Genomic DNA, 23434 nt, shown 5'->3' with positions numbered 1-23434 from the left:
GTTTATTATCTCTTAAATGTTAGATGGTTGATGATGAACGATTACGAAATATTAAGAATGTTTAGCAAGTATGTTTAAAGAATGAAAAATTTCAAATTTTTCGCTAAAATTAACCTATGTAAAGTAAGAATGATGTAAGTAGGCTTGTTTGCGACCTCTGAGAGGTCAACGACGCCGGTCTCGTCTGGGGTCTAGATTGCAGTCATGACAAAGTTGGTATCAGAGCACTAGGTTAAAATCTGAGAATAATGGGTTCACATCAACTATATTGAGTAGTTTCTAAGTCATGGTAGTGAAGTGCACCACTATCAAGGATTAGAGACTGCAAGGTGCGTAGGAAAAATTTCCCTTCTTCTGATCTTATCTTGTTTTTCCTAATGTCAGAATTCTTAGTGTTATGAACGTGTCTAACATCAATCCTTGTCATTTTCAGAGAATGAACACTTGGAGAACTAAGGGTCTGAGGACGGGAGGAGCAGCAGCTAGGGGTAATCAGAATCCACCCCAGGCTCCAGCTTAAGGTGGCCATGCTGGTTAACCAGCTGGGTTGACTGATGCTGAGGTGAGGGCATCTCTAGCCCAGATGGCATAGGCCATCACGATGCTGGCTCAGGCTATAACTGCCCAAGTCAACGGGTATGATGTTCAGAGGAAGAACCCACTGGTTCGTAGCATGGCTGACAGGCTGCGAGATTTCACGAGGATGAATCCTCCTATATTCACAAGGGCTAAGACTTCAGAAGATCCTCAGGAGTTTATAGACGAGGTGCATAAGATCCTGGTGGCGATGGGGGCCATTGATATTGAGAAGGCTCAGTTGGCTTCCTACCAGCTCAAGGATGTTGCACAGACTTGGTGCAAGATGTGGCAAGATAGTCGTGTCCTAGGTGGAGTGCCATTCACATGGGTGTTGTTCAAGACAACATTTCTGGAGAGATTCTTCCCCAGAGAGATGAGGGACGCCAAGGTTGAGGAGTTCATCAACCTTAAACAAGGATCTATGACGGTCAGGGAGTATTCCCTAAAGTTTGTGAAGCTATCAAGGTAAGTTACTTCCCTTGATATTTAATAGCAAGAATGAGGAGAGTACTTAGCTTTGTTGAAATTATCCAGGTATGCTACTTCCCTGGTTTCGAACAACAGGGATGAGATGAGCAGGTTCCTCAAAGGAATCAACGGAGACTTGGAGGAGGAGTGTCGGTCTGCGATGCTCCATGATAATATGGACCTTTCCAGGTTAATAGTGCATGTCCACCAGGTAGAGGATAGCCGCAAGAGGAGAGGTGTTCGTGATGTTAGGAGGACTAGGCCTCAAGATCAGGCAGGTCCCAGCCATGGAGGCCATAGAAACAATTTGGCGTTCGTGTGCAGAACAGATTCAAGAAGGGGAAACAGAGTTCTTGGAATACTAACCCTCAGAGGAATACAACACCTAGAAGAAAGGCCCGAACTCAAGAGGGGCAATGGAGGTGAGATGCAGCGTCCAAAGAATCCCTGTGTTAAGTGTGTCGAGCTCACAGTGGAGAGTGCAGACAGGGCACTAATGCCTGCTTCGGTTGTGGTAAGAGTGGACACAAGGTCAGAGACTGTCCACAAAACAGAGGTCAGGTTGGAGGTAATGCTCAGCCTAGGCCTATCCCACAGAGTGCAGCAGCCGAGTCACCCAAGAGGAACAGATTCCATGCCCTGAAGGGCAGGGAGGAGCATGAGAAGTCCGCTGATGTGGTCACAAGTATGCTGCAAGTATTCTCAACTTCTGTTTATGCTTTACTTGATCCAGGGTCTATGCTTTCCTTTGTGACTCCTCTGCTAGCCCTTACCTTTGAAATACTACCTGAAGTTATGCATGATCCTATAGTGGTTAGTACGCCTTTAGGAGAAAATGTAAGAACTGATAGGGTAGACAAGAATTGCCCAATAGATGTTTGCAAACTTGATTGAGTTACCCATGCATGATTTTGATATTATTCTTGGCATGGACTGGCTTCACAGTTGTTATGCTTGCTTGGACTGTCGTAGTAGAGTGGTGAGATTTCGCTTCCCTGATGAAGAGGAGTTAGTCTGGGAGGGGTACAATTCGAGTCGTCCAAATCCCTTGATTTCAAATCTTAAGGCCAATAAAATGATGTCCAAGGGGCTACTATGTCATCTGGTGAGTGTTAATGATTTAGGTCATGACATTCCTTCTATAGACTCAATGCCGGTAGTGAATGAGTTCCTAGATAAGTTTCCTGAAGATTTGCCTGGAGTCCCTCCCCTTCGAGAGATTGACTTTGGTATCGACTTGAAACCCGATACTAAACCAATCTCAATTCCTCCTTATAGAATGGCGCCAGCAGAACTCAAAGAGCTTAAGCTGCAGTTAAAAGATCTCACTGATAAGGGTTTCATTCAGCTGAGAATATCCCCTTGGGGTGCTCCAGTGTTGTTTGTAAAGAAGAAAGATGGGACCCTCAGAATGTGCATCGATTATCGGAAGCTCAACAAAGTCACTATAAAGAATAAGTATCCACTTCTTAGAATTGATGATTTGTTCGATCAGCTCCAAGGGTCTAGTTTCTTCTCTAAGATTGATCTTTGTTCAGGGTATCATCAGCTTAGGTTAGGGATGAAGGTGTCCCAAAAACAGCCTTTCATACCCGTAATGGTCATTATGAGTTCTTGGTTATGTCATTTGGTCTCACGAATGCACCTGCTGCATTTATGGATCTCATGAACAGTCTTCCATGAATACCTTGACTCTTTCGTCATAGTATTCATTGATGACATTCTCATCTACTCTAAGATAAAGGAAGAGCATGAACAACATTTGAGACTAACCTTGCAGGTACTTAGACAGCATCAGTTCTATGCCAAATTCAGCAAGTTTGAATTCTGGCTAAGATCAGTGACCTTCCTGGGCCATGTTGTGTCCGATCAAGGTGTAGAAGTGGACCCAAGGAAGACTGAAGTCGTTAAGAACTGGCCAAAACCTCTTACTCCCACCGATATTTGTAGCTTTCTAGGATTGGCTGGTTACTACCGCAGATTTGTGGAGGGTTTTTCTTCCATTGCTTCCCCACTTACAGCTTTGACGAAGAAGAAATCCAAATTTGAATGGACGGAGACTTGTGACAAGAGTTTCCAGGAACTCAAGGACAGACTCACTTCAGCCCCGGTGCTTACTCTACCTAAGTGTGGTGAGAATTACACGGTTTATTGTGATGCATCTAGGGTTGGTTTGGGTTGTGTTCTCATGCAGGCTGCTAAGGTGATAGCATATGCTTCCAGACAGCTCAAGGTTCATGAGAAGAATTATCCCACTCATGACCTGGAGTTGACAGCTGTGGTGTTTGCACTGAAGCTGTGGAGGCATTATCTGTATGGAGTACACGTGAATGTGTTCACAGACCATAAGATTCTCCAGTACGTTTTCACACAAAGAGAGTTGAATCTACGTTAGCTCAGATGGTTGGAGCTGTTGAAGGATTATGACATGAATGTGCACTATCATCCAGGTAAGGCTAATGTTGTGGCTGATGCTTTTAGCAGGATGAGCATGGGGAGTACATCCCACATTGATAATGAGAAGAATAAGCTGGTTAAAGAGGTACACAGACTGGCCAGACTGGGTGTGCGGTTGGTTGACTCTACTAGTGGAGGTGTTTCAGTTCACCCTAGTTCTAAATCATCCCTGATAGTTGAAGTCGAAAAGGGTCAGCATCTTGATCCTGTGTTGATGGAGCTGAAGGACTCAGTGTTGTTAAAAAAGAATGAGTCTTTTGCTTTGGGAGATGATGGCATACTTAGATACCAGAATAGGTTGTGTGTACCAGATGTAGATGATTTACGGACCACGATTGTGGCAGAGGCCCATGGTTTCATAATTTCCATACATTCAGGTTCCACCAAAGTATATCATGATCTTAAGCAGATTTATTGGTGGGATGGCATGAAGAAGGATATTGCAGAATATGTGGCTAAGTGTCCTAATTGTCAGCAGGTTAAGGCAGAGCATCTTAAGCCTGTTGCTCTGACTCAGATTATTGAGGTTCCGACTTGGAAATGGGAGGCCATAATATGGACTTCGTGGTTGGTCTTCCGAGGACTAGGAGGCAACATGACTCCATATGGGTTATTGTGGACAGATTGACTAAGTCTACCCACTTTATCCCTGTGAAGTCTACTTACAGATTCAAGGATTATGCGAGAATCTACATTGATGAGATTGTGAGATGGCATGGGATTCCTCTGTCTATCATTTCAGATAGAGGAGCTCAGCTTACTTCACATTTCTTGAGATCTTTCCAGAAAAGCTTGGGCATGCAGGTAAAACTTAGCACGGCCTTTCACCCTCAGATAGATGGGCAGGCAGAGCGTACCATTCAGACATTGGAGAACATGTTGAGAGGTGTGTGATTGACTTCGGAGGTAACTAGGATGACCATCTGCCTTTGATAGAGTTCTCCTATAATAATAGCTATCACTCCAACATTGGGATGGCACCCTTTGAGGCATTGTATGGTAGGAGGTGTAGATCTCCTATTAGGTGGTTCGAGGTTGGAGAGTCATCCATTTTGGGTTCAGAGATCATTCATGAGGCCTTCGAAAAAGTTAGAGTGATTAGGGATAGGTTGGCTACTGCTTACAGCCGACAGAAATCATATGTAGACAACAGAAGGTTTACTTGAAGATATCACCTATGAAAGGGGTGATGAGATTCGAGGGAAGCTGAGTCTGAGGTATGTGGAGCCATATGAGATCCTACAGCGTGTGGGTGAGGTGGCCTATAAGTTAGCATTGCCTGCGGAGCTAGCTTCTGTTCATCAAGTCCTTCTTGTCTCTATATTGAAGAAGTGACTAGGTGATCCAGCATCAATCCTACCTGTTGAAGGTTCGGGGGTTGGTGAGGACTTGTCTTATGAGGAGGTGCCTGTTGAGATCTTAGACAGACAGGTCAAGCGGCTGAGGAACAAGGAGATTTCCACAGTGAAGGTATTGTGGAGAAATCATCTTGTTGAGGGTGCTACGTGGGAGGCTGAGGCCGACATGAGATCCCGCTATCCTCATTTTTTCAACTCTTGAGGTTAGACTTCCTACTCATAAGGCTATAGTTCTTTATCTCTTCGTATTTTATTGCTATTGGCTAATTGTGCATAGTTATTAAGTTATGATCTGATTGGCATTACGATGTGTAATGGTAGTGTCATTCGGGAATGAATGTTCCTAAGAAGAGATAATATAACGATCCAAAAAAATCGAATAAATAGGTACTTAAGGTGATTTAATTATTAATTAAAAATCTGAAATTTTAAGGGCAGAATGGTCCTTTCACGTATTAACTAAAATAAATCTGATTTGTATTAATTTAATTTAAATCCTATTTGACTAAGTCTTGAATTTAGTCTCCTAATCGTAATGACACACTCTCTCTCTCTCACGTTCTCTATATCTCTCTCTCATGTTAGTTTCTGCGAAATATAATTTCAAGAACTGAAAATACATCAAGAGTTATTCACACTTGAAGAACTCACAAGAATTTTTAAGTAAAAGACAAAGTAATCAAAACGTCAAGGCTAAGAGAGGTTCGTCGAGTGAGGTGTACGTTGAAGTAAATTGGCGTGGGTTGGAGGAGTTTTCGGGCAGCAACATCAGTGTTTGAACATCGATTAAGGTATGGGTTTCTTCTCTCTTGGTCCCTTTCCCAAGAGACCCCTTAAAGTTCAAGATATTCATTCCAAAAACTAGGGTTGTTCCCCGTTGTATGTCCCTGTCACTAGCTCCCATTGAATTATAGGTTGGGTATGTTTGCTGGTACAAAGTAAGAATGAAATGTATTTTCGTGATGTTTATGTTTAAGTATGCATGTTCGGAATTATGTAAATATCGAATATGTTGTCCGAAAATCATGTGAAAAAGTGATGTGTGTATGCAATGTGTGCTAGTGAACTTAGTCATTGTTGGCGGTGTTAAATGGCGTGTTTAATTCTTGTATTTTATGTGCAAAAGTTGTACACAACGTGATGTTCATCGTAATGAATAGTGGCTGATTGACTAACAATTATTTTGCCAAACAAACCTATGAAAGATGCACCTAAAAATGTGTTAAAAATGGTCTACAAATTTTCTTACGAATTTAAGTCAAAATGTAGATAAAAATAAACTGAAAAATGACCAAAATTTCTAGCAACAATGCTATGTTAATTTAGACTAAAGTTTAATAAAGAAAATCTTGAAATTTATTAAATTTTAAAGGAGTGAGGCCACCAGGATTCGAACCTGTGACCTCACCCGTGAGGCAGCAATGGTTCGCGAAAAAGAAACAAAAAGGGACTGGAGGGGATCGAACACGCGACCTTGAGGAAGAGGAGAAGGGAATTAATCCGGTAATTTAAATGAGAGGCCTGGGATTCGAACCCACGACCTCCATGTGCGCGCGAGAGAAAGGGGAAAATGGGAAGAATAAAATGCGAGGCGTCGGAATCGAACCCACGACCTCAAGGAATGGAGCAGCAAACGAAAAAAAATAAAAAAAATCGAGGGGCTGTGGGGGTTCGAACCCACCACCTCACAGCCTCCTCCTCAGCGAAAAAGAAAGGAAAATAAGGGGGCTGTGGGGGTTCGAACCCACAACCTCCCTATTGAAGCGAATTTAATTCTAAAAATCAAAGGGGTTGTGGAAGCTCGAACCCCCAACCTTTCGGTTAACTAATAGTAAAATTAAAATAGAAAATTAATTCTTTTATGTAAATGTTGAGATTTAATTTAGAATTCTAATTAAAACAGAAAATTAATCTCTTCATGTAAATGTTGAGATTTAATTTAGAATTCTAATTAAAATAGAAAATTAATTCTTTCATGTAAATGTTGAGATTTAATTTAGAATTTTAATTAAAATAGAAAATTAATTCTTTCATGTAAGTGTTGAGATTTAATTTAGTATTCTAATTAAAATAGAAAATTTATCATTTCATGTAAATGTTGAGATTTAATTTATAATTCTAATTAAAATAGAAAATTAATTCTTTTATGTAAATGTTGAGATTTAATTTAGAATTCTAATTAAAATAGAAAATTAATTCTTTTATGTAAATGTTGAGATTTAATTTAGAATTCTAATTAAAATAGAAAATTAATTCTTTTATGTAAATGTTGAGATTTAATTTAGAATTCTAATTAAAATAGAAAATTAATTCTTTTATGTAAATGTTGAGATTTAATTTAGAATTCTAATTAAAATAGAAAATTAATTCTTTTATGTAAATGTTGAGATTTAATTTAGAATTCTAATTAAAATAGAAAATTAATTCTTTTATGTAAATGTTGAGATTTAATTTAGAATTCTAATTAAAATAGAAAATTAATTCTTTTATGTAAATGTTGAGATTTAATTTAGAATTCTAATTAAAATAGAAAATTAATTCTTTTATGTAAATGTTGAGATTTAATTTAGAATTCTAATTAAAATAGAAAATTAATTCTTTTATGTAAATGTTGAGATTTAATTTAGAATTCTAATTAAAATAGAAAATTAATTCTTTTATGTAAATGTTGAGATTTAATTTAGAATTCTAATTAAAATAGAAAATTAATTCTTTTATGTAAATGTTGAGATTTAATTTAGAATTCTAATTAAAATAGAAAATTAATTCTTTTATGTAAATGTTGAGATTTAATTTAGAATTCTAATTAAAATAGAAAATTAATTCTTTTATGTAAATGTTGAGATTTAATTTAGAATTCTAATTAAAATAGAAAATTAATTCTTTTATGTAAATGTTGAGATTTAATTTAGAATTCTAATTAAAATAGAAAATTAATTCTTTTATGTAAATGTTGAGATTTAATTTAGAATTCTAATTAAAATAGAAAATTAATTCTTTTATGTAAATGTTGAGATTTAATTTAGAATTCTAATTAAAATAGAAAATTAATTCTTTTATGTAAATGTTGAGATTTAATTTAGAATTCTAATTAAAATAGAAAATTAATTCTTTTATGTAAATGTTGAGATTTAATTTAGAATTCTAATTAAAATAGAAAATTAATTCTTTTATGTAAATGTTGAGATTTAATTTAGAATTCTAATTAAAATAGAAAATTAATTCTTTTATGTAAATGTTGAGATTTAATTTAGAATTCTAATTAAAATAGAAAATTAATTCTTTTATGTAAATGTTGAGATTTAATTTAGAATTCTAATTAAAATAGAAAATTAATTCTTTTATGTAAATGTTGAGATTTAATTTAGAATTCTAATTAAAATAGAAAATTAATTCTTTTATGTAAATGTTGAGATTTAATTTAGAATTCTAATTAAAATAGAAAATTAATTCTTTTATGTAAATGTTGAGATTTAATTTAGAATTCTAATTAAAATAGAAAATTAATTCTTTTATGTAAATGTTGAGATTTAATTTAGAATTCTAATTAAAATAGAAAATTAATTCTTTTATGTAAATGTTGAGATTTAATTTAGAATTCTAATTAAAATAGAAAATTAATTCTTTTATGTAAATGTTGAGATTTAATTTAGAATTCTAATTAAAATAGAAAATTAATTCTTTTATGTAAATGTTGAGATTTAATTTAGAATTCTAATTAAAATAGAAAATTAATTCTTTTATGTAAATGTTGAGATTTAATTTAGAATTCTAATTAAAATAGAAAATTAATTCTTTTATGTAAATGTTGAGATTTAATTTAGAATTCTAATTAAAATAGAAAATTAATTCTTTTATGTAAATGTTGAGATTTAATTTAGAATTCTAATTAAAATAGAAAATTAATTCTTTTATGTAAATGTTGAGATTTAATTTAGAATTCTAATTAAAATAGAAAATTAATTCTTTTATGTAAATGTTGAGATTTAATTTAGAATTCTAATTAAAATAGAAAATTAATTCTTTTATGTAAATGTTGAGATTTAATTTAGAATTCTAATTAAAATAGAAAATTAATTCTTTTATGTAAATGTTGAGATTTAATTTAGAGTTCTAATGTTATGAATATTAGAAATAAGATCAATGAAAAATATAAATGATATCCAAGTAATNTGATTCAAGATTTGGGTTCCCGTGCCAAAACTTCCGTATTGATACATAAGTCATACGTGAGTAGAATATCCAATAGTAATGCCATCTACTTAGATCAAACATCAAGATCTTGACATATATACAAGATACATAAGTCTTGTAATACATAATCTTAGAATGGTAAGAATCACTTAGCGAACTATGATCGAAGCCTCATGGCTTGTATGTATAGACACACAAGTCTAATATACGTTCAAAAATAAGTGAACCTAAGATGTACGTAATGAAATGATGAACCTTAGGAGGGTTAAGTACGAGTGTAAGATACACTAAATGTCCAAGTGCATTGGCATATGATGAGATGAACTATGAAATGAAGAAATGAACATTCACGTAATAAGAGGTGAGTAACTATGAAAAACAAAGGAGCTAATAATGAAGAATGTGGTGACAAACATGATGTGAGGCTAATGTATATGATGAGAGCAATCTCAAATGAGCCTAAGTAAATGTTACCAATACGTACTCACCAATGAGAGTGTAAGATAATGAAGAGACCGGTCTCTATGAACACTCTAATGAAAATATTGAGTTTAAAACACTTAATACTAATAATGAGATGAGAAATCATCTATTGACATATGATGTCCTCATACTAGAAGCCAGCTTCCATGATGTATGAGTTGAATGTAACGGAACTTTACACTGAGCACCGATAGGCTAGCTATAAGCGGTGATGCCTTCTTTCGGGAAGGACGAAGGTTCACGTAACTCTCATGAGATGAGACTGTCCGGCTTGACGGGTATGGGTCTCCATAAATCTCCTAGTCTTTGAACCTATACTGCCAATATAGGGATCTGGCGGGATTAAATTCCCATATACGCTAACATGTTATTGAGTCACTTTGGCCGGTGATTCCAGCTCTTTTCGGTGTGGGGGAGACACTGAATTTCATGATGCTCACATGATCTATGTCGGTTAAAGTTTAAGTTCCCATTGAATAAATGAGGTCAGCCTCAAATGAATCATATAAAGAAATGAATGATACCGAAGGTGTTAGGATAGGATAATCAAGAGGTGAGATAGATTCAGGTAATGACATTAGGTTATTCCTGATCATTGCACAGCAAACCCAATGAAAGTCTTAAATTACATCCTAGGTATAGCTGGTGTTCACACTGGCCTATGAATGAACTGAAATGAGGTACGTATGAATGAATGAAGAAGACTCTGTGTTTGCTAAAGAAGGCTCCCTAGTTGAGGTCCCATGTGTTGAGCCCTCATTTTGGAAATTCTTAAGGTCTAGTCCATGATAACAAGGTCTCATGGCATATGAATGAATAATATGAAAGAAGCTATGTGTTATATGTTATGTGCTATATTAAGATGTTATGTGTTGTGTGCCATACGATAATTATAATGATGCATGTCACTCTCATGGCATAACTTTCCCAATCTCAATTTGGCAAGTCCACTGACTTGACTTCCAAAAATCATGTAGTTAGAAAGATCTATTCTTTCTCATGCATGTCCCCGGTGTGTGCTTGCATATACCCATACTTAGTACAAGTGTGTACTAATTCCAAACAAACATCTACTTTTAGGTGCAGGCATAGGTGGACGGTAGAGCTACCGTTTTGTTGTTGCAGCTATCTAGACGTCAGCATTCATCCGGAGTTTGGTAGGTCCTCACGCTTTCGAGGATACTACTGTTTTACATTCTAGCATAGTTTTAGAGTTGAGATAGTGGAGCATGTTCCACTAGCGTTTCTTTCCTGTTTTGGTTCAGACTTTGTATTGGTACTATTTTGACCGATATACAATTAATACTTAATGAATTTTTTCTTTCAGTTGCTTATCTCTTAAATGTTAGATGGTCGATAATGAACGATTACGAAATATTAAGAATGTTTAGCAAGTATGTTTAAATAATCAAAATTTTCAAATTTTTCCGCTAAATTAACCTATGTAAAGTAAGAATGACGTAAGTAGGTTTGTTTGGGACCTCAGAGAGGTCAACGACGCCGGTCTTGTCTGGGGTCTAGATTCCAGTCGTGACAGTAATACAACAAGAAACCAATGACATTTCTCAGAAACATTGACCGGAATAATGACTTCATCAACTCTGTCCCAAGCAATGTTAGCAAGCAGCTTAAATCCTCTAATGCACTGACCAATATCGTGATCGGGGGTAATTGATCTAATGTTATAATCTGACAGTCTCCACAGTTTCTCAATGTTATCAATCCACACCATAAACCAACAGTCAACAGTGCTGTACGAAACAGGAGTTTGGGAGTATTTTGCCTTCTTTCGGATATAATACATTATTGTATTAATATGTTGTTACAAATAAAAAAAATTAAACACGTGCTTTTTTCAGACATTGTAATATAGTAAATATCAGTAAATGCATACAGTATATACACAATTCAAAAGTATATACATTTTTCAATATCATTTCATACAAACTTATTGTAAATTCAAATTTATATCATTCATAATTCATACATTAATAATACATTAGTTGTCTTACCCCATGCTCCCAAGGTCTGCCCGGTTGACTCATTATGTGGAAAAAATCTTTTTCTGCAATTTTGACAACGCCAAAGTCCATTTGAGGTTGAAAGGTATTTTTCACCTTTGTATATGCTGATTTTCTGTGAATATTGCAATAAATGTTGTATTAAATTTGATATTGTTAAGAAAAATTAATATGATTTATATATATCCATAACTGCCACGCCTTTTTGAAACGTCTTTCATAAGCCATTTGTTGAACTGGTCAATCATATCAGTTGGAACATCAAATCCATTATGACTTGTGAATGGATGCTTTGTTGTGAAAAAAATTGGAACTTTCTTTGAACTGCTTTTGGCTTCCAACAATCGAATATAAGAAGAAGATTCATATTTGTCGGGATTTCTGTGTCTTGTTTGCACATCTGGTGTTGTGATAGCGTTTAAAATCGGATCAAGTGCAATGATTTGTGTCATGGTAAAATCAGGTAATTATCCAAAGTAGGTGATTTTGAAGTCGATGATCCAGGTAAGTCGGCATTGAAAAATTCAGCAGTTGATTTTTGACCTTCATCTGGAAAAGAAAAAACTCGTTAGCTAAAAATAAATTTATAAAAGAACGTAAGTGTCATAAAAATGTATATAACATACCATCTGTGTTTGAAATGTGAACGTATTCACCCGTTAAGATCGAAGGTTGTTCAGTTGAAAGTATCAGACTGTGCAACATTTGGAGTGGCATAATCCTAAATTAAAAATTAGTTAAAAATGTAAAAGCAGATTCTTTATTATAAAGCTAATATATGAATTCATACAATAATTATACAGTTTTAATACATAAATTTATACACATTGATACATACCCGTTGTTGTGCATCTGAAGTTGGTTGACCTCTTGACGTTCTAATCTCTTCATACTGTGCAACATTAGGAGTGGCGTCATCCTAAATTAAAAATTAGTTAAAACTGTAAAAACAGTTTGTTTATTATAAAGCTAATATATGAATTCCTACAATAATTATACAGTTTTCATACATAACTTTACACCGTTTGATACATACCCGTTGTTGTGCATCCGATGTTAGTTGACCTTTTGACAATCTAATCTATTCGGACTGTGCAGCATTTGGAGTGGCATCATCCTAATCAATGTAAATAAAAAATAACTTAAAACTGTAAAAACATTATATTTACTGTAAAAAAATAATAGATTAATTCATATAATAAGTATACACTTTTCATACATACACATTACAAACTTTATTACATACCTGTTATTGACCTCTTGACAATCTAATTTCATCAATTATCAGCTTAGTCGAATTATCAACGTAATTCTTTATTTCAACTACGTGCTTGTCAACCTTTTATATGTATGAAGAATGTAATATTAGCATAATAAAAATAAAATATATAATAATTATAGAATTAAATTTGAATGTAATTTTAACTAACATTAGCTTTGAGCTCTTTCAATTCCGCCTTAACCTGTTTATAATATAGTAGTAAGTTTGATATGTATAACTTAAAATCTTTGAATTTTTTTAATCGTAAATTTTCATTTGTACCTCTGCAATTTCTACTTTCAACTCAACGTATTTTCCTTCAACTTCAACGCCCTGCTTTACCGATGTTCCTTACTCTTCAGAATCTTGGTGAGTGGGAGATTGATTTAAAATGGTCTCATCCATGACATTTAAATCTTCTTCTATAAAACCATATTTCTAAATTTATGTTATATAAGATAAAAATATCAGAATATGCAATTATTTATAATTAATTTAATTACATTCAATAAAAATTTACCTGATTGTCATGTGTTCTAAAAATCATTTTCTTCAAATCATCAAAAAAAAATAAAGTCATTTGTTGTCTTCCAATTCAAGATATGCATGTGCGATCTGAAGCATGGATAGCAATTGTGTTGTCAAATGGATGACAACACTCATAAAACCATACCTGCAATGCTATATAGAACTGGCTAAACTTGAATGACGAAGGATTTTTTTTGAATTTTTGACTACACGCTTTAAGTGATAAATTAAAACACTCATTCGCCCATGGAAATGTGGCATACTGACCAGACTCTATAAATCAAAATATAACTTAGGAATGATTGTTTTTGAAGGGTTTGATGCAGTAAGGAATGACGAAATGAAGTACAGAATTCCGATTTTTAAACGGTCATCTATTTTCCAAAAGTTTTCCAATTTAAACTTGTTGTAAAAATTTAATTTTGGGACTTTGTCCATGTCTCCAAAATTTTCTGCAATTAATCTATTTGGAATAGATGGATCAGAAACAAAATCAGAAATTGGATCAGATTTTAGATCGGTTACAGCGACAAATTTTTTTAAGCCAAAATATAACTCTGTACCATTTACATTGATAATGAACATGTCATCCCTGCCATTTTTGGATTCAATAAGAAAAATATGCCGCAACAATTGACATTGAATTTTTATGTTATGTAAATCATAAAGTATCCAAATGGAGTTTCTTGTAAAAATTGTTGGAACTTATCTTGACCGAGGAAGGTCAACAAATCAGCGAACACATTCATGTTGATACATGAAGATAAATGTTTTTGAACCTTCTTCTCCTATAAAATTTGTAAAACTGAATTCTTACTTTTTATATACTATAAAACTATATATAAAAAATCATACAACTATATACCACAAATCATTTCATACATAAATCATACAAAGACTTCATACAGTATTCAAGCAAAAAAATACAATATTAATGCCACAGTTTCATCCACAATGCATACAACTTTATATCACAGTTTCTTACACAATTCATACACATATAGGCTATAGTTCATACACAATTCATACAACTAAATGCCACAGTTCAATTTCAAATTATACAACTATATGTCATAATTCATACACAATTTATATACAATTCATATAATAATAAAATACATATTCGATTTCAAAAAAAAAATCTTTGACTTTTGAAAAAATAAAAGAATACACAATTGATATATAAATCATACAAAATTCATGGAGTACACTATTGACAAATAATATAAAAAAATAAAAACACTAAAACAACACATTGTAAATTCAATTTTGAAATAAACTTTTTACTGACCTTATCAACTTTTTTTGTTTTATTTTTTCTTGAATCTCTGCATCTTTTTTGAAGACTTCGTTGTTGAACGATCAATTTCAACGCTTTTTAATTTTTTTCGATGTTGTATTTCTCACTACATCAACAAAGTCAGAATCGAATTCTGACGATGTTACAACTTCTTTTCCTTTCCTCTTCTTGCCTGTTTCCTTTGCCTCTTTGATTTTTTCCCCTTCGATTTTTGAGTTTGAGATTGTGACAATTTATACAACTATATGGCACAATTCATACACAGTTCATATATCATTCATATAATAATAAAATACATATTCGATTTTAAAAAAATTGTGACTTTTGAAAATATAAAATAATAATCAATTGATATATAAATCATACAAAATTCATGTAGTACACTATTGACAAATAATATAAAAAAATAAAAACACTAAAACAACACATTGTAAATTCAATTTTGAAATAAACTTTTTACTAACCTTATCAACTTTTTTTTGTTTTATTTCTTTCGTGAATCTCCGCATCTTTTTTTGAAGACTTCGTTGTTGAACAACCAATTTCAACGCCTTTTGATTTTTTTAATTTTGTATTTTTTACTACATCAATAAAGTCAGAATCGAATTCTGACGATGTTACAATTTCTTTTCCTTTCCTCTTCTTGCCTCTTTGATTTTTTCCCCTTCTATTTCTGAGTTTGAGATTGTGACAATATATTGAATGAAGGAGCATGAAAGTCGTCTTCCTCATCGACCAATCTTTTACTTTTCCTTGGATTTTCACTACCTTTCTTCGACATTGTCTATAAAATTAATGGGGAACGGAGCTGAGATTTTAGTTTATGTTTTATGATGAACTGATATGAGAGATTTTGGGGAAGATGCGGATTTGAGAAAGATGACAAAGTGGTTGCGTTTTTTTTTGAAGTGATGTTTGAGGCGCAATTTTTGGGGAATATGAAAGATTTTCACACGTGGGGAGAGGTTGAGTGTATTCGGGAAAAATAAAAGAGTACTGGTTGATATGGGGGTGGGTAGTTAATTAGTTATTGGGTAACCATAAAATATGAAATTAATTAAAATCAAATCCCTAATTTTTAGATTTTGTTTTTTAAAAGGTAGCTATATAATATGAATTTTAATTAACATTTAATAAATAATAATTTATTATTTATATTAAAAACATTAAAAGGTAATTGATTAATATTTAATAATTTATTATTTATATTAAAAAATTTAAAAGATAATTGATTAATCAGTAATAATTTAAAAGGTTTTGGTGATAAAAGGTAAATGAATAAATGAAATTAATTATTTAAACATAATAATTATTAGTTAAATAATAAAATAATTTTTTTATTAATATATTATTAGTTAATATGTTATAACTTGATAATAATATACTATAAATAGTTTATTTTTAAATATATTTTTTTAATTAATATATTATTGATTGATGTGCTATAAGATGATAATAATATATTATAAGTAATTTATTTTTAAAGAATATGATTACAACTTGACATTTATATTCTTAAATGTGTGTGGAATTTATAATTTTACTATTTTATTTAGTGTCCGCTATTCATATTGAAGTTTGACTAATCAAAATTTGAACAAAGTAAAACCGTGTTCAAGAAAGTACTATCTACCATATTTTTTTTTCAAAATTCAAATCCGAGACATCGAAAACATACGAGTATTTTGTTCAGGTATATAATTATGTAAAGCCCTAAAATTTGTGACCAATAGTCGGCTGCTGTGTGCAGTCCCACATGAATAGTAGTAGGAAGTTAAAGCCATTTTGGTTCAAATTCGTCTCTCTTTCCTTACATCTTCCCCTTTACTTCTTTAGCCGTACAAGGGTTTATTCGGAAGCTGTGTTTCATTCATTTGTACAAGAAGATTACAGAAAGGATAATTGAGTTGAATTCTGTTGGGAATTATGGTGAAATCGTTTGAGAATGGGGTATCTGTTGCACCATTCTTGTTGAAGTGTTATGAAATGGTGGAGGATGAGTCAACAGACGGCTTGATTTCTTGGAATCAATCTGAGAAAAGTTTCATCATATGGGATGTTCCTAAATTTTCATCTGAATTGCTTCCTAAGTACTTCAAGCATAGCAACTTCTCCAGCTTCATTCGTCAACTCAACATCTATGTAAACTCTCTTTTTCTCTCTGATTTCATTTCAATTTTTTTTATTTGTGTTGGATTTTGATGGTTCTGAGTTGGGTTAGTGATGTAATGAAATTCCTTTATAGGAAGGGAAGTATGGAGAATCAAGAATCTGGATTAGATTATTTTAGTTCTAACAATTGTGTAACTTGATTACTTTGGAGTTAAGATCACTTCTTTGGGCAGTGATCTGTGTGTGTTTGTGAAGTTATAAAGCATTCAAATGTCTTTTTCTTTTTGTTTTTTTGGCAATTAATTGTGAACTATTACCATACCAACAATCTGATACACCTATGGAGCATCTATACTCTCAAACACCTAACTTGGTTCCAAGAACGATAGACCTCTAGTATAGTAATTACAGAGTTGCTAAATTTAATCTATATTCTTCCTGCCCCTTTTTGATTCCCCTAAACATGTCTATCCTATCCTTAGTTACATGCTTTACTTGTTGAATTACAAAACTGCAGGTCATGTGACCCCCTTTGAGCATAAACTGAACCCCTTGAATATGCATTCTGATCCCAGTCCATATCTGCATTGCATTCCAAATCTCTATGATCCATACACACTGTGAGAATAAGTGCTCTGCATTCTCCGCCATATCACTATTACAGAGAACACATGTTCGGTTGCCGCTATCCAATCCCATCTTGTGAAGTCTATCTTTAGTTAGTAGTCTTCTCATCTCAGCAAGCCAGAGATGAACCTGTGCTTTGGTACTGGGATTCTGTTCTATATAAGCCCTGCATTATCATTCGTAGGTGCAGTGCCTAACATATGCATGTACCCTAGCGCTATCGAGTAGTGGCTATTTCCAGTCAAACAAAAATCATCATTCACATACCAATCTTGCATTCTCGACTTCGGTTTATGCAGTGTCCTCCAGTACTACCTACAGTCTGTATTAGCTCCCTTTATCCAGAAGTTCGTCTCATTCTTCATATAAATTCCATGAACCCATTGTACCCACAATGAATCCTTTCTGTCCATTAACCACCATACAAGCTTTCCCACTGATGCTATGTTCCATAGTTTACATCCTTAAATGTTTAAACCACCTTGCTTCTTTGGTCTACAAACATTTCCCCATGCCACTAAGACTACCTTGTTCTTCATTGCTGTACTTCCCCAAAAAGAACTCTCTACACTTATTTTATCCACTTCCTTGATCACACTCTGTGGAAGGAGAAATACGGCACCCCAAAAGTTATGCAGAGAAAACAAAACAGAATTTAATAATTTGTTGCTTGCCTTCATAGGAAAGGTGTCTATTTGAGTTTGCTCTGATCTTTTCAGTGATCCTTGTAGTACATAATTGTTGACATTCTATTTCAGTCCACTTCCTTGGCGAGAATGGAAGCCCCACGTACCTCATAGGGAACTTGCCTAGCTCATGGCCTGTCAACTCCAGTAGTCTTTGCCTCATATCATCCTTCACTCTTGGTAGGTAGATACTTGATTTCTCAGAGTTTGCACTTAGACCAGTAACTTGAGAGAAATGCAATAAGGCCTCCCACTCTTTTTACTGATGCATCATGCCCCTAACAAAAAATCATCAAATCATCCGCAAAGATGAGGTGATTCATATTCAGATTCTTACACATAAAATGGTGCTTGAAATCAGGCAGCTGGCCCATCTTAGTCAAGATCCGCAATAGATATTCCATAATCAGTACAAATAGCAAGGGGAAATGTGATCTCCTTGCCTTAACCCCTATTCCTTCCCTTCAAAAGAGTCCATAGCAGTCCCCATTTACTTTGATAGAGAATTTGGTTGTCATAAGCTGGGAAAACTTAGGTGGGAAGCCATATCCTTGTAGCATTTCTTCAACAATGCCCATCTTACCATTTCATACACATTGCGCAAGTTAATCTTAATCAAACACCTTGGTGTAGTCTTTCTTCTATAGTGCCTCATCAAAGCGTGGCAGATGAGAACATTATGCACTAATGATCTACCTTTTATGAAAGCAGCTTGTGTTTCATTTACCAACTCCAGTAGCACCTTCCTCAATCTTGCACTTAGAAGGTTAGAGATACCCTTATATATCACATTACGACAAGAGATTGGTCGAAATTGACTTGCATTTTGTGGCTTCGCGATCTTGGGAATTGAAGTGATCACAGTAGCATTCAGTTTCCCCAACACTTCATCATTCTTCTTAAATTCCAAAATGGCATCTGTGACTTCTTCCACCGACAGTGTTCCAAGAATCTCTGAGAAAACCACTCGTGTAATTATCAGGTCCAGGGCTCTTGGTTTTCTTAATACTGAAGATAGCATCCTCAACCTCCTTCCTCATATACTCAGCTAGTAGTTGCATTTGTTGCTCCATGATAATGTCTTCCCATTCTTCAAAAAAACATTAGAAGCTTTTTGTTTTTGTACAGTGCCCACCTCACCCAATAGGTTTTTATGATATTCCACAAACATTTCTGCAATATGATTAGGTTCAGTATGAATCTGTAAGTTACCACCCTGCAATTGTGTTACTGCTTGCTGGAGCCTTCTTTGTTTGATCACAGCATAAAAATACTCTGTGTTATCATCTCCTAGCTTCAACCGTGTAGCCTTGCTTCTCTGGGCCAACGACATTTCCACCCAATAGCTCACCTCTTAAATTCTCTCCCAACCTGTCTCTCCTCTTTCATTGACAATAAACACGTAGGTTTACCCTGTAGTTGTTCTTGCACTGTTTTCACCCTTTCTCTTAAACTATTCACCTCACGATTAAGGTTGCTGAAGTACTACACATGTAACCTTCTTAATGTCTGTTTGAGCCCCTTCATTTCATTACAACTTTATACATTTGACACCCTTCCACTTGTCTTTGCCATCCCAATGTAGTAATGTCTTTGCATTGTGGGTGAGCATTCCACATGTTGCAGTATTTAAAAGGTCTTTCTGTTTAGGTTTGTCAGCGAACAAACTAACATGTATTGGACTGTGATCACTAAGCCCTTCAGGCTTAAAAATTTGCTCCACACCTAGGCATCTCATCCAACCATTCTCCATTCATGAAGACCCAATCCGGCTTAGAATACACTCTACTGTGCTCCCCCTTATCATTCCAAGTATAGGTGCTTCCAGTACTAGCCATTTCCTCTAACACACACACATCGAGCCATTCCTGAAATTCTGCCACTTCCGCAAGTGTTACTGGATTGCCACCCAGTCTATTCTCACTATGTAGAGCAGCATTAAAGTCTTCAAGAATTGCCCAAGGTTTAATAATTCCAACTCCTACCTGAGTTAGATAAATCCACAATTCTTTCCTCCCTCCTTACCATTGGAAGCATAAACACTTGTCATGTAAAATTCCTTCATAGAGGAATATAACTAACAAGACATGTCAGTGCTTGTGCATTCTCAGTTCGCACTACAAATTGTTACCTCACACATATCTTCTCTCCACAACACCCTAATCCTCTCATTATAATTGGAAGAAAGATTTGTATGATACTTCCACCCTCCAACTAGATTACCTGCTATATATATATTCTATATTGTTACTTCTTCTTTACGTCTCCAATAGACCAATAATGTTCACTTCAGGCTGATTACAGAGGAGTTTGACCTCCTCCTGCTTCGTGAGGCCATTTAGGCCCCTTAAATTCCAACGCACTACATTAACTATTCCCCTTAGGGATTGGTTTTGTAGCCCCAACATTCCTGACTTGTTGTGCAGCCATCTCTTGCTCTCCCGCTTGAGTAGAAAATTGGAATGAATTATTTACTACCACAGCTGTAGACGCGTTTGCGTTATCCTGAACCCTTTGCTTCCTATGCCACACTGAACTCTCTTTCGTTCAAATCTCTCCTCCCTGCCTTTATCTTCTTGCTGTCTACCTGGTTCCTCTACCCCTGTCCCGGTATTACTTTTTAGTATAGGATTTAACTTCCTACACTCTGCCTATACATGGCCATACTTATGGCAATGCTCACATTAGGAAGGCTTCCAATCATAGGACACCTTTTGTGTAAGCACTACTCCCTTTTCATTCCGAAACATCACTTCTTCTGAAAGTTCATTACCCACCTACACCTCTACTAACAATCTCACTAAGCATAGCCCCAATCTCTTTTAAGTGTGCTTATCGACCATTAAAGGCTTCCGATCCTGCTCAACCCTTTCGCACTCCAATATTTCAAGTCTAATCCAGGCAGCTTGATCCAAATAGGGACTGTCATTAATTTTTCCTTGGGAAACTCCATTTCAGGTGACCATGCTTTGACAATAAGTAGCTTATTGTCAAAATGATAGATACCCCCTTGTAATGCGTCTAGCTTCCCTTGTTCACAATCAAGTCACACAGGCATGATCCCATTCTTCATCATAGAAACTTTGTTAATGCCATATCTCCAGCACTGTAATTAGAAGCTCAAGAATACAATTCATTTTCTATTTGCAATAGACAGGTCTTCTTTGACATTGACATAATGAGATATTGCATCAATCTGTTATTTTATACATTATTTTCAGACTTACTGATTATTGACTTCTCAGAAAGTATTCTATTCCATACGAAGCAGGACACTCATAATATAAAGGACACAGTTCCTCACAATGCATCTTTTTTATTGGGCAAAATGAAATTGGTAAAATGCTAAGTTTGAGCCAACTAAATGTTAGTTAGTGTGTGAATTCATAGGCATTGTTTGCATATTAAAATCTGCATACTGCAATTGGCAGTTTCTCATGTTTGTCTCCTTGCTTCTTTCATCAAAATTATCATTGTTGTCTACCAGTTGATAGGTTGTTATTTCCAGAAGTTTGGTCTATGGGTCACTTGTGATGATCCGAATATGCGCAGGCCGCAGAGGATTGTCGTGTTCATATATATATGTAGTTGTTCTTGTATGCTTTAATCATATTGGTTATCTATGATTAATATTCTTGATAATTTTTTCGGATTAACAAGTTCAGAGGCGGCTAGTGAATAATGTCATTCATGTTGTTTATTGGTTTGTTAAATTTATATTTCATATTTCACTAATTGTTAAGATTTTCAATTATTCAGGGTTTCCATAAAACTGATACAGATAGATGGGAATTTTTGAATGATAGCTTTGTCAAAGGCCAAAAGCATTTTTTAAAGAATATTGTTAGAAGGAAACAGTCCAGTGTAGCCCAAAAGAAACCATCCCAACTTGAGGAGATCAAGTCTTGTACATCTGAAGAAAGTAAGAATCTTGAACTGTGGAAAGAAGTTGAGAATCTTAAGGATGAAAGAAATGTTCTCACCCAGGAATTAGTCAAGCTTAAGGAACACCAGCAGAATTCAGAGAGTAAGTTGATACTTCTACGAGAACAACTAAAAGTCAGGGAGAAAAATCAACAGCAGATGCTTTCCTTCATTGTTATGGCTATGCAAAGCCCAAGTTTTTTGGTTCAGTTTTTCCAGCCCAAGGAAAACAGTTGGTGTATGAGTGAAAATGGTAATAATATACTGAGTGAAGTTGAAGATGATTGTGTAGATACACCATCCGATCGAGCAATTGTGAGGTATCATCCTCCCACTCATGAAGAAGCTGCAGAGACCCCCCTATGCGCTGAACCTGAACCTGCCTTGGATTCTCAGAAACCTATGGAGCTCGATTTTTCTTCCAATGAATTAAAAGATATGTTTTCCAATATAGATTTCTTCTCAGGATTAATGGATGAAAAGCTGCTTGCTTTTGAAAATAGGGTCCCTCTTACTTTGCCATATCATCCTGATGATGACAACTTGTTGGAACAGCTGCTTTTGTCCAGTCGAATAACAGAGAATAATGAAGGCGAAGTGATGGATAATCAAGCGTGCTCCCATGCTGGCATGGAGACTGACTTAGAGTCTGGAACTTTTTCAGGTTCAGAGGAACCATTTCACAGTCTGGAAGATAAAAAGATGGAAATGGATTTGCTGGAGACTCAGTCAGACAACTTGAGTAATATGGATATACTTGCTGAACAGCTGGGGCATAGTAAATTCTGAAGGGAGCCCAACCCGCTTATACAGATTACGAAGATGTATTGTTGAATCTTCCTATCATTTTTGAACTCGTGAATATTGCAACTCAGTATGCATAGTTGAAATAGAAAAGAACACTGTACTTGATCTTTTACCTTTATCTATGTTTCTTCCCATGCTGAAGATGTTTACCAATTGCAGTTGATGCAGTATACGTTCCAGCTTCCTTTTTGAATTGAGGAGAGTATTTGCCCAGCTGAATTATAGGCTTCATTCTCTACCAACTTGGTTTACATCTAGCGATTACTTTGAGATGAAGGGATCGAGTTATCCAGTGCTAGATGTTGTTACTCAGACAGGAAAAAAGCTTTTGACTGGTCACTTGAAAGCAATACATGACGAAACCTCTATTGAATACAAAACATGTAAAGTACTGGATACCTTCTAGTTCAAAGGTAGAAGTGGAGCTCACCAAGTGTAGTTTGTCTAATGAGAAGGTCTCTCAACCTATAACACTAGATCCTGCATTTCAGAAAATGCAATGGCCCAGTCATCATATGTAAGAGAGACAAAATAGCAAGTAAACAAGCTCATGTAAATCAGGTATTAAACAAGAGCAAGTGATGATGACAAGTTAAATATCAAAATTAAAGACTTGTTAAAATTATAAC

General features: G+C 34.8%; 1 protein-coding gene across 1 annotated transcript; it reads left to right on the top strand.

The window, feature by feature from the left end:
• The first annotated feature begins 16362 nt into the window (after window positions 1-16362).
• On the top strand, window positions 16363-23024 carry LOC107029153 (heat stress transcription factor A-8). The gene is made up of 2 exons (XM_015230496.2): window positions 16363-16791; window positions 21834-23024. Exons 1-2 carry the CDS (start codon window positions 16576-16578, stop codon window positions 22785-22787), a joined length of 1170 nt encoding a protein of 389 aa, XP_015085982.1. The 5' UTR covers window positions 16363-16575; the 3' UTR covers window positions 22788-23024.
• The last annotated feature ends 410 nt before the right edge of the window (window positions 23025-23434 follow it).

The sequence above is a fragment of the Solanum pennellii genome, chromosome 9, assembly GCF_001406875.1.
Source record: "Solanum pennellii chromosome 9, SPENNV200".
NCBI classification, from domain to species: domain Eukaryota; kingdom Viridiplantae; phylum Streptophyta; class Magnoliopsida; order Solanales; family Solanaceae; genus Solanum; species Solanum pennellii.
Note: the sequence above shows the minus strand (reverse complement) of the source record. Positions and strands in the feature narration are given on the sequence as shown.